This window comes from Cebus imitator, unplaced genomic scaffold (genome assembly GCF_001604975.1).
Source record: "Cebus imitator isolate Cc_AM_T3 unplaced genomic scaffold, Cebus_imitator-1.0 Scaffold45, whole genome shotgun sequence".
In the NCBI taxonomy this organism is placed as follows: Eukaryota; Metazoa; Chordata; class Mammalia; order Primates; family Cebidae; genus Cebus; species Cebus imitator.
In genome coordinates, this window is record NW_016107360.1 from 7,658,059 (window position 1) to 7,670,046 (window position 11,988).

The 11,988-nt window shown below is 38.8% G+C and overlaps 2 protein-coding genes across 2 annotated transcripts in view; one reads left to right on the forward strand and one right to left on the reverse strand.

The window, feature by feature from the left end:
* The window catches only part of MALSU1 (mitochondrial assembly of ribosomal large subunit 1), a 10,505-nt gene extending 5,460 nt beyond the window's left edge, over positions 1-5,045 (forward strand). The window contains exons 3-4 of the mRNA XM_017526987.2: positions 3,127-3,208; positions 4,825-5,045. Coding sequence (XP_017382476.1) covers positions 3,127-3,208; positions 4,825-5,015 — 273 coding nt within the window. The 3' untranslated portion in view covers positions 5,016-5,045. The remainder of the gene's footprint in view (positions 1-3,126; positions 3,209-4,824) is intronic.
* Positions 5,046-6,379: 1,334 nt separating this feature from the next.
* IGF2BP3 (insulin like growth factor 2 mRNA binding protein 3) overlaps positions 6,380-11,988 on the reverse strand; it is a 159,762-nt gene continuing 154,153 nt past the window's right edge. Inside the window, exons 13-15 of the mRNA XM_017526986.2 lie at positions 9,665-9,796; positions 8,896-9,009; positions 6,380-8,629 (exon numbers count right to left, since the gene is read on the reverse strand). Of these exons, the coding sequence (XP_017382475.1) occupies positions 8,531-8,629; positions 8,896-9,009; positions 9,665-9,796 (345 nt within the window). The 3' untranslated portion in view covers positions 6,380-8,530. The remainder of the gene's footprint in view (positions 8,630-8,895; positions 9,010-9,664; positions 9,797-11,988) is intronic.

Here is an 11,988-nt window from a genome sequence, read left to right on the forward strand (position 1 = left end):
TAATCACCAGCCTAGCACAAAGCTGAATGTTTTTAATTTTTGGAGGCACTCCTGTACTCTTTCACAGTGGCTTTACATTTCCTCTAGCAGTGCACAGTTTCCAGTCTCTCCACATCCTCACCAGCCTTGTTACTTTCTGATTTTGGTAATAGCCATTCTAATGGGTGTGAAGCGATATCTCATTGTGGGTTTTGTGTTTCCCTAGGATTAGTGATGTTTAGGATATTTTCTTTGGTTATTGGCCATTCGTAGATATTCTTTGGAGAAATGTCCTTTCCTTTTGTTTGTTTTGTTTTAAAGAGACAGTGTCTCACTTTGTTGCTCAGGCTTCAGTGCAGTGGTGTGGTCATAGCTCACTGCAGCCTGGAACTGCTGGGCTCAAGTGATACTCTCACCTTAGCCTCTCAAATTGCTAGGACTACAGGAGTAGTAGTCAAATTCATAGAGACAGAAAGTAGAATAGTAGGAGTTACTCAACCACACCCAGCTAATATTTTTTCTTTGTAGAGATAGGGTCTCACTATATTGGCCAGGCTCTTTGCCCATTTTATCAGGTGGTTGTTTTGTTGTTGAGTTGTAGGAGCCCTCCTCTATATATTCTGGATATTAATCCCTTATCAAATATATGATTCGCAGGTGTTTTCTACCATTCTGCAGGTTGCCTTTTTACTCTTTTGAGAGTATCCTTGGATGCACAAAAGTATTTAATTTTGGTGAAGCCCAATTTAATTTTTCTTCTGTTGCCTGTGTCTTTGGTAAAGACATCCAGTAAATAATTCCCAGACCAGTATCGTGTTTTCCTCATTTTCTTCTAAGAGTTTTATAGTTTTAGGTCTCCTGTTTTAGGTATTTAACCCATTTTGAGTTCATTTTTGTAGACAGTAAGATTTTCCATGTGGACATGTTTCCTCAGCACCATTTGTTGGAAGGACTGTCCTTTGTGCATTACATTGTCTTGGCTCCCTTGTTGAAAATCATTTGGCCATATGCACAAGAGTTTATTTCTGGGCTCTGTATTCTCTCTCATCAGTCTGCATGTCTTGTCTTTTTGCCAGTTACACTGTTTTGTTTACTGTAACTTTGTTCCAAGTTTTGAAATCAGGAAATATGAGACTTCAACTTTGTTCTTTTACAAGATTGTTTTGGCTATTTGGGGTTCCTTAAGAGTCCATATAATTTTTTTTTTTTTTGAGATGGAGTCTCACTCTGTTGCCCAGGCTGGAGTACAGTAGCACAGTCTTGGTTCACTGCAACCTCTGTCTCCCAGATTCAAGCGATTCTTCTGCCTCAGCCTCCCAAGTAGCTGGGGTTACAGGTGCCTGTCACCATGCCCACTTGATATAGATTGAATTCGTAGACGGCATTGGGTAGTGTTGGAATCTTTACAATATTGTCTTCCCATTCATGAATATGAAATATCTTTCCATCTACTGGCATCTTTAAGTTCTTTCGGCAGTGTTTTGTAGTCTTCAGTGTAAAACTCCTTTGCTCCTGTGGTTAAGATTATTCTTATTGTAAATGGAATTTTAAAAACTTTTTCAGGTTGCTTATTGTTAGTGTATAGAAATACAGTGGATTTTTGTGTGAATTTGTTTAGTAGTCCTGCTTGGGCTTTTTTGTGGAATCTTTGGGGTGTTCTACATGTAAAATTGTATTGTTTTCAGAAATAATTTATAATTTTCCTCCTTCCTTTCCAATTTGGTTACCTTTTTTCTTGTCTAATTGCTCTGACTAGAACTTCCAATACTTTGTTGAATAGAAGTAGCAAAAGTAGGCATCGTCTTGTTCCTAATCTTAAAGGAAAGCTTTCAGTCTTTCACCACTGAATATATTAGCTGTGTGCTTTTCTTACATGGCCTTTATTATGTTGAGGTAGTATCCTTTTATGCCTACTTTGTTGAGTGTTTTTATTGTCAAAGTGTGTGGAATTTTGTTAAATGCCATTTCTGCATCAGTTCAGATTGTCATCCAGATTTTTTCTTCATTCTGTTAATGTGTTGTTGCATTGATCAGTTTTCTTATCTTGAACTACCTTGCACTTCAGGGATAAAGCTCACTTGGTTATGGTCTGTAATCCTTTTACAATGGTGCTGAATTTGGTTTGCTATTATTTGATTGAGGATTTTTACATCAAAAGTTCATCAGGGGTATTGGTCTTATGGAATGAGTTAGGAAGGGCTCCTTCGGGGGAGGAATTTGAGGATTGCATTCTTGTTTAAATATTTGGTGAAACTCACCAGAGAAGCCATCTGGTCTAGGACTTTTGTTGGGAGATTTTTGACTAGTGATCCAGTCCCCATACTAGTTATGGTCATTTCAAACTTTGTATTTCTTCATGGTTTAATCAGTAGGTTGTGTTTCTAGAAATTTTGTCGTTTCATTAGGTTACCCAGTTTGTTGGTGTACAGTTGTTCACAGTACTCTTTTAATCCTGTTTCTGTTAAAATCAGTATTGTCATCTATTTCAGATTTTAGTTGTCTTTTTTCTTAGTCCATCTAAGAACCAAATCCTAGTTTCATTGATTTTGTCTTTTTCCTGCCCTAATTATTGCTTGCTTTGATTTTGGAGTGATTGATGTATATGCAATGTCCTTTGTCTCTTGTAACAGTGGCTGTCTTGTTTGATATTAGTATACCCATTTAAACAAAAGAACTGAGACCATTTATAGGATGATGAGGTCCCATTAACATGCTATAAAGGTAGCTAAGGTGAAACCAGTGGCACTGAGGCAACCTGGCTTTTATAAACATAAGGTAGTATCTGCAATCCCTAAAGATGAAGGGAAGCTGGGATGAACACAAGTGATGATGTAGGTGAGTACCAAATGCTGACTGAGCTTAGCCTTTCCAGCCTCGGAGGCACCTTGGTGAATGAATGGGGTGACCCCATCAGAAGGGTAGGGGCAAGAGGATTCAGGAGAGAGGTGTAGGAGGCGAGTAAGATTTAGAGGAAGAAATGGTTTCCCTAAGTTACTGATCACAGGGCAAAGTATAGCAATGAGAAATGAGTAAGATAAAAATAATAATAAAACCCCAACAACAACAAATCAAGCTACCAGCAGACCTTCAACAAGAACAGGCTTTTCCCCCAATCTTCTCTCCCTTTAATAAACAACCTTTTTGCAGTACAAACATCTGAAATGTGAAAGTGAGCCTCATGTTAAGATCGAAGGGAAGGACACTGATGACTGGCTGTGCGTGGATTTTGGTAAGTTGTTCTGGCATATTTTACAGGTAACTTGGTACTACACTAATCTTGAGTTGTTTTCAGTTGCAGAAAGATTGAGATCAAATTGATGAGTGTATTTCCAGGTAAAATTTTTGCAGTGTGATTAAGATTTTTTAGTTATAATCCAGGTGGTCTTATTCACATGTAGAATTTTCACCTAATGACACCAAAGTACTCTAGATAATGCACTCTTGGAGGAAGGAAGATATATTCTATATGGTGTATTTCTGACGAGCCATACAGATCAGGAAGGTGGTAGACAACAGGATAACATAGCAGAGGTGGGAGAGATTCCTTAGTGGTGTAGAGGAAGGTTTGGGGGCTGGATTGCACAAATAGATGAGAGTGAGGTTCTTTGAGGCACAAGAAAGGACAAGAGCAGAGTAGAGTTTTGAAAAGATGTAACAACTTTGGGTATTAATGTATACATAGTTTCAAAGTCCCTTCAACAAGATACTATCAGTACAAAGGAGTATATAACTATATGTCAACAACTTAGAAATCTGAGATTTTATTCTACTTGTAAGTTAATAAGTTGTCCTGCCAGTTTCATGGATACTAGTAAAAGATAAGAGTATTACAGTGTTAGAGACAAAGGACAGTTTATGACTCACAACAGTAGCCAGCATCCATTTTGCACTGGTTTCCTGAGCTCTGGATTCCATAGGGCAGCACAGGGGCCAGATGACAACAGCACACACAGTTGTAAAAGAGGAACTCAGAGGAGGATGCCTACACCTTTTTGTAACAGGCAAGAAACAGGCCTAGTTTTGCTCTAATGGTTTCTCAACTTTTGTTCCTATTAATGTTTTGGACCAGGTAATTTTGCATGTGAGGGAGGGGTGTCTGTTGTGCATTGTAGGATGTTTAGCAGTATCCTTTTCCTCCTTTCCAATTGTGACAATCAAAAATGACCCTAGACATTACTAATATTACCCAGTTGAGAAATGCTGCTCTAAGCAAAGCTGCCCTTTGCCCTGGAGTGAGACAATATCTTTCTTTTAAGAATATTCACTTTACGGGGCCAGGCGAAGTGGCTCACGCTTGTAATCCCAGCATTCTGGGAGGCCGAGGCGTGCAGATCACCTGAGGTTAGGAATTCGAGACCAGCCTGACAAATATGGTGAAACCCCGTCTCTTTAAAAAAAAAAAAAAAAAAAAAAACAAATATAAAAAAAAAAAAAAAAAAAAAAAAAAAAATTCATTTTGCAAACATCCTTGGATAGTCAGAACAAAAGGCAGTGTTTTTTGGACAAAAGATGTGCAGGTGTGTGTTACCCATGGAGAATTGTCACAGGAAGAGAAACCTGACAGATCACCTTTAGTCTCTTCGATAAAGTTAGTATCACCAGTAATGTTACATATTGACATGTACGTTCTCCAGGTACACTGAGAAAGGCATAGTATCACTTCTGTAATATTTTTGCCAGGATGTGGTCCAGTTTGCCTTTTCAGTTCCCAGGTGATGCTAATCTGGGAAGCACACTTTGAGAACCATTGCTTTGTTCCTAGAGTTATGCTAGTCAGTGTGTGTGAGGTAAAAATAAAAGCAAATGAACTATTCCTTCATTTTAACTCTTATCTGTCCCTGATAGGCAGCATGGTGATTCATTTGATGCTTCCGGAAACCAGAGAAATCTATGAATTAGAGAAATTATGGACTCTACGTTCTTATGATGACCAGTTAGCTCAGATAGCACCTGAGACAATACCTGAAGATTTCATTCTTGGACTAGAAGATGATGATACTTCATCTGTGACTCCAGTGGAGTTCAAATGTGAATAAAATATTTTATGCACTGTTTTAGTCATTTCAGATTTGGATTGAGTCACTTCTTGGAAAATATAGCTCCTAAAGCCCATCTCCTTGGTTAGGCTGCTCTTAGAACAAGTCTTGTGTACCTCTTGAGAACTCATGCTGACATGCAGAAACTGTAGGTAAGTAAACTAATAACTGCAACCAAGTATCAGTACACTCTACCCAAACTTCTAACGTACTGCCTTTATTCTGGAAATATCACCAGAATTTCGAGTTAGCACTGGCTCTTGTGCTTGAATTCTCTGCTCAGATATTTAACATAGCTTAAATGTAACTTTTTGAGACGGAGTCTCACTCTGTCACCCAGGCTGGAGTACAGTGGTGCAATCCTGGCTCACTGCAACCTCCGCCGCCTGGATTCAAGCAATTCTCCAGCCTCATCCTCCTGACTAGCTGGAACTACAGGCATGTGCCACCATGCCTAGCTAATTTTTCTGTATTTTCAGTAGAGATGGGGTTTCACCATGTTGGTCAGGCTGGTCTCAATGCCTGACCTTGTGATCTGCCTGCCTCAGCCTCCCAAAGTGTTAGGATTATAGGCATGAGCCACCGTGCCTTCCACTTAAATGTAAATCTTAACCCTGTTTCATGGAATGGCAAAAATTTTTAAAAATAACATAAAACATACCACCAGCCCACTGGTCCTATCATACTTTTTCTTTGAGGTGATAATTTTCTTCTAGGAGGACTTCTGAACCCTTCCAGAATACTCCAGTAACAGAAGAAAGCGGCCAGGCGCAGTGGTCTCAGCACTTTGGGAGGCCGAGGCAGGAGAATCATTTGAACCTGGGAGGCGGAGGTTGCACTGAGCTGAGATTGCACCACTGCACTCCAGGCTGGGTAACAGAGTGAGACTCCATCTCAAAAAAAAAAAAAAAAAAAAGAAAAAGAAAAAAAGAAAAAAGATTTACATTTAAACTCAATTAATAAAAATCTGAGGTCAGGAGTTCAAAAGCATCCTGACCAAGATGGTGAAACCCCATCTCTAATAAAAATACAAAAATTAAATGGGCGTGGTGGTGAGCACCTGTAATCCCAGCTACTCCGCAGGCTGAGGCAGGGAATTGCTTGAACCTGGGAGGCAGAGGTTGCAGTAAGCCAAGATGGCACCATTGCACTGCAGCCTGGGCAAGAGAGCGAGACTCTGTCACCAACAGAAGCAAACAAAGAAAGCAAACAAAGTGTTGTTAGGAAAAACTCTGAAGGCTCTAGTCATATTCAAGAGTATTATCAAGGTTCACATTAGGTACTATGGCTAGAGTCTGAAAAACTCAGAACATTTACATTCAATTGAAAACCAAAAACAAAACACTATACAACAGGCTGCATCTAAATGATGAAAAACTTTATTCTGCATCAAGGTATCTGGAAGGTGAAGCTGCATTTGGGGCACATTATACATGAGGAATGATCCATATATGGTGAGTACAAAACTCAATTATATAATTATTTCTTAGCTAGTACCAGATACTCCAAATTACAAATGCTTAAAAGTAAAATATGATTTGCCATACTAAAAGGCTAGAAGTGAAATATGACAGAATTTAAACCAGCAGATATAAATGCAGCACCTATGTGTATATTTGAAAAAAATCAAATATTGAGGGAAAAAAATCAAATACTGAGAAAAGTTCTGGCATTAAACACATTTTACCTGAAATCCAACCAGAAAGCCAGTCCATGATTTTAGCAATTTTAATTCATTGTATGAAAAAAAGATTATGAATGCTAGGTGAATCCAGTGACAAAAGGGCACTTTTTGGGTTAAAACTACAAAAGAAACTTGTTTTCTGGGAACATTAAGGAAAACATTTTAAATCATTTTCACAATGTCTAATTGATATGCTGATCTTCAGAAAAACTTGTCTGTATAGAAATTCAACTTGAAATAAGAATGAGGCAGAGTGATTTTTTTAAAGGGATATATATATATATGCCCTTCAGGTCGGTGTAACATGACTGTGATCATCTTAGAAACGAAACACAAAATCAATTCAGAGCAGTGTGGCCTTGGAGACCACCCACACCCAACACAATTGTACATACTGAGCTTTGCTGTCAAGTTAAGGAGTTAGCAAATGAGTTCTCTATCAAAGGTCATGTTTTCACAGTCATTTAAATTATATCCCCAAAACTTTTCTTGTATTCTCTACCCTTTGACTTTTTTTTCTTTCAAAGAACTGATTGCAGAGTATACAGAAATCCAGCTATACTTTATGTACTGCTTTAGGTGGAGTCTAATTTTTTTTTTTTTGAATTTATCATTGCTTAAAAATCTTCAAAATAGCTTAGTGAGGCTCATGACAGTGCTGGCCACATGGAGATGTAGCCTTTTGTTGCCTTTAAACACTGTCACACCATCTATCATTGTCCCATTGGTCTGAAGTGTACTGGCAAACTAAGCATCCTGTAAGACAAGCTAAAGCTTGCTCTTTGCCAATCAGTTTAAAGTCCTGCATCTCTTCATTGATGCACTTTCTCTAGGTATTGATAGTCAAAAGCACAAAGCATTTATTATGCATTCAATCATGTAGCTAAACAAAAAACTGAAGTCTCCTGAAGCCATTTAAACCAGCCGTTCCAAAACCTCCTGCCACCACTTTGTTCTGTTAGTACCATCAAAAACTTTCTCAACTATAAATGAAAGAATAAATGGTAGTGCTGCTCTCCAGATCAGATATTAGGCACTGCTCCATATCTTTGAACATTTGATTTTTTAACAATAACTGTGTCAAAAGCCTCAGAAAACCCTGAAATTAATTTTCCAGCTTTACTGTCATCAGCCAGAAGTAAAATTCTTAATTTGCTTGTTAGCTGATTGCTGATAAATTTATTTTTTAAAATATGGTTGGACCTCTATCGTTATAAAGTATATAAAAATTTTCAAAAAAAAGGAAGAATTTTGCTTTTCATTGTATTACTGAATACCTGAGGTAGTTGAGTAAAAATGCACGTTTAATACCCCTGCCAACACCATTTGGCACTTCCCTTAGGCTACTCATGTTAGTGTTAGGTAAAAATAAGACACAGAACAGTTTTCTACGCTAATGGCTTAACATTTAAGTTCCTGTGATAATTATTCTGATCCAATTTTAACAATTGGATTTAGGAGCAATCTATTTGATGAATTTAGTGAAAGCATCATTAAGCCAATTTCTGGCATTATGGGGGAATATTAAGAATTAGAATATTTGTTATACCGTTGAGACTACAAACAAAGGGAAGTGCAGAGTTCTTCTCTTTCCCTCCCTCCCCCACCCCTTTTTTGTTTGTTTTAAAGCTGGGTGTCATATATTTCAGAGAGCATAAAGTATACATTCTCACAGAGACAGGAGTTCAAAAGTTGCCTGGTCCTCAGAAACAACTGGCTAGGTAAAAACTTGTGCATGTGATTCTGGATAGGGGGTCAGCGCCCATCTGTTGGTTAAGCAATCTGTCTTTGGTTTGGCATCTGCCTCTGTGGTGGGCTGTTTCCTGAGCCTTTACTTCCGTCTTGATTGAGGTGGTCCACTTGGCAGAGCCTTCTGTTGTTGGTGCTGCTTTACCTGAGTCAGAATTTCCTGAATTTTTCTCTGGGCAACCTGGAAAAGGACAGAGGTTTGAAATTCTGCTTTATCAAAAGCTACTATTGTACTCCTTGATTTCGACAGTTTCAAATAGAAATCCATTTAATGATTAGAGACACAAACTAGTCAGTTTGCTAGTAGTCTCTAAAATCACCTGCTAAAAGGGAGAATAAAAGTCTTAAGCATCAAACAACCTTAATTGTATCAGGTAGGAGCACCTGTGTGGGAATTGCTTCCATTTGAGAAAGATACAAAAGCTTATCATTTCAGAGCCCACTTGCCTGGCAAGCATAGAAGTGACCAGTTATTTTGACAACCACTTGGTCATTCTCATCAGGTGTCTGGTCACGAGGGACAACAACTTCTGCACTTGACAAATTCTGAAGTTCATTCACCTGAAAGAGATAAATATAAATCACATTGTCGCATTTTTAAAAACTTACTTCCTGAGCACTTACACTGAGCTATTATGGCTTTACAAATTTCATTTAATCCAGTAGTAATTCCATGAGGTTATCAGAATTATCCCCACGTCAAGATGATTAAAGCTCATCCAAAGAAATTGATTTGTCAAGTTATACAAGTGAATGGCAAAACCAGATTCAAATCCTGAGTCTGATTCCAAAGTGTATGTACTTAATCACTTCAAAATTATAAATAGCTTTGAAACCCACTTACAAGTTCTGTGTATTAAAGACTAGAAACAGTTTGCTTTTTTTCCATTACAGATGTAACAAGCTGTACATAAAATTTTTAAAATTCCTGTTAAGTGTCTATTCAATAAAAAGCTGAAGTTTTATCAAGACAATGTTAAATGCCCTTTACAAATATGGGACAATCCTCTCACATGAAGTGATCTGAAAGAGATGCATTACTTTTCACTAGTAGCCGACACCGACACTCAGAAAACAAAACGCAATCTTCTCCAAACCTTGGTCAAGATGGTCCTGCTTTTTATAAATTAGCCAAAATTCGGGGACTTGGAACTCCTAAGTACCTTTCAACGCTTTCCCTTTCATACCACTGCACAGGTTTTGCTGAAGTACTTGCCGTTTTGCCTCCTTTTCCAATAACTCTGCCAGCAGCAAAGGATGGCACTCTGATGTGGGCTTCAAGTTTCACCTCTTCTTTAGGACTAACGAAGTTTTCTTCTTTAATTTTTCCATAAATTCTTCCCTGAGCCTACATATGAGAACACATCCTATTAGTGTCATTCATGTATGGAATGGAAAAGGTCAGTTAACTTGAAAGATGGCCCAAATCTAAGTGGGATAGGCCCTGCGGTGATACATCTACATTTCATAGATGGTTGAAAATAGCACAGAAGAGGGCAGTTAGGAAGCCCTAAAAGGTTGACAGTAACTATTACCTGTCACAGTAGAGCCAACTGAATGGTTGATTAAAAAAGGATAAGCCATATTCTTCTGACAAATAGTTAAAGGAAATTAATGGCCTAACTAAAAATAAATTTTTGTGGGCAAATGGCCATTTGTACTACAGTTGTGACAGGGAGAACCTCTCATGCTGGCCATGAGAAATTAATTGCAGGCCGGGCGTGTTGGCTCACGCCTGTAATCCAAACACTTTGGAGGCCAAGGCAGGAGGATCAACTGAGGTCGAGAGTTCAACACCAGCCTGACCAACATGGTGAAACCATCTTAAAAAAAAAGAGAGAGAGAAATTTTTTCTTTTCTTTTTTTTCTGAAAGGGTCTTCTTCTGTTGCCCAGGCTGGAGTGCAGTGGTGTAATCATAGCTCACTGTAGCTTCAACCTCCTGGGCTCGTGATCCTCCCACCTCAGCCTCCTGAGTGGCAGCTGGGACTACAGGGTTGTACCACCACACCTGGCTAAATATATGTATTTTTTGAGACTGAGTCTAACTTTGTTGCCCAGGCTGGGGTGCAGTGGCCCAATCTTGGCTCACTATAACCTCTGCTTCCCAGGTTCAAGTGATTCTCCTGCCTCAGCCTCCTGAATACCTGGGATTACAGGTACCTGCCACCATGCCTGGCTAATTTTTTCTGTATTTTTAGTAGGAATGAAGTTTCACCGTGTTGGTCATGCTGGTCTTGGAACTTCTGACCTCAAGTGATCTGCCTGCCCCAGCCTCCCAAAGTGCTCGAATTACAGGTGTCGGCCCCCGTACCTGGCCAAGATGCTTCTGATATTCAGAGTCAATACATTCTATCACCTACTGCATGCAACTAGAAGTTACATATAAACAACCTATTACACGCAACCATTAGCAAAGGAAAAAGAAACCTAAGAGTTGGTCTGTCAAGCTCCCAGGGTAAACCCCAAAAACAATAGTACCCAACATGTGTTCACTTATCAGAAAGCTAAGCTCATTTTAGGGCATTACAGATAGAACAAAATTCATCAAAAAGCTTTACGGATAGAACAGAATTCATCTTGATACCCTATATTCCAATCATCCTTAACGTCTCAGGCCAGTGATGTAGATATTACTGTTACTTAACACAGTGAAAAGGACACTAGGGATATACACTATCCTCCAAAACAGAAGCTCTTGAATTTCTAAGAAAAAATACAGGGGAGGAGGTTTACCATTCCTTAGATCTCTAAAACAAAACATACATTTAGCATTGTCATCAATCACATAAATGAAATTTAACCACTATGGCTTAAGTGTTACATGTAACTATAAAACATGAGTTTTAGAGAATACAGGGAAACAACTTTGAACTTCCTATCACACAAGTATCACAGGAATTGCAGGAGAGTAATTCCATTTATAAGAGTAAAAGCTCAGCACCAAGGGAAGACATGTAGTTAATTCATGTTTGTATTTATTTTTTAAGATTTCAAACTAAAAGTGACTGACTGAAGGTTTGGGATAAGAAGCAGTTTTCAACAATTCTGCGTTAAGATTTGAACTGCCTGGACCATAAGGCTGTTGTGAAGGAATAAATTTCTTCGCATGATTTTCTTTCTTCATCTAACCAGCTGTACCCATATCTGAAAGCACCACCTTTGTTAGTGAATTTTTAGTGAAAAAATGGCCCAGAGAAAATACAAGTCAAAGTGATTTTTTTTTTTTTTGGTTTGTTTTTAAGGGGGGGTGGTGAGTGGGGAGAGAGCTATAGGCACTGTTAGTAGTCACACTGTAAGGCTAAGAAAACTAAGGCTTGGCGAGGAGTACAGTGGCTCACACCGTAATCCCAGCACTTTGGGAGGCCAACGGGGGAGGATCATTTGAGGTCAGGAGTTTGAGACCAGCTGGGCCAACATGATGAAACCCAATCTCTACTAAAAATAAATTGCCTGGGCATGGTGGCACATGCCTGTAAACCCAGCTACTCAGGAGGCTGAGGGAGGAGAATCTCTTGAACCCAGCAAGCGGAGTTTGCAGT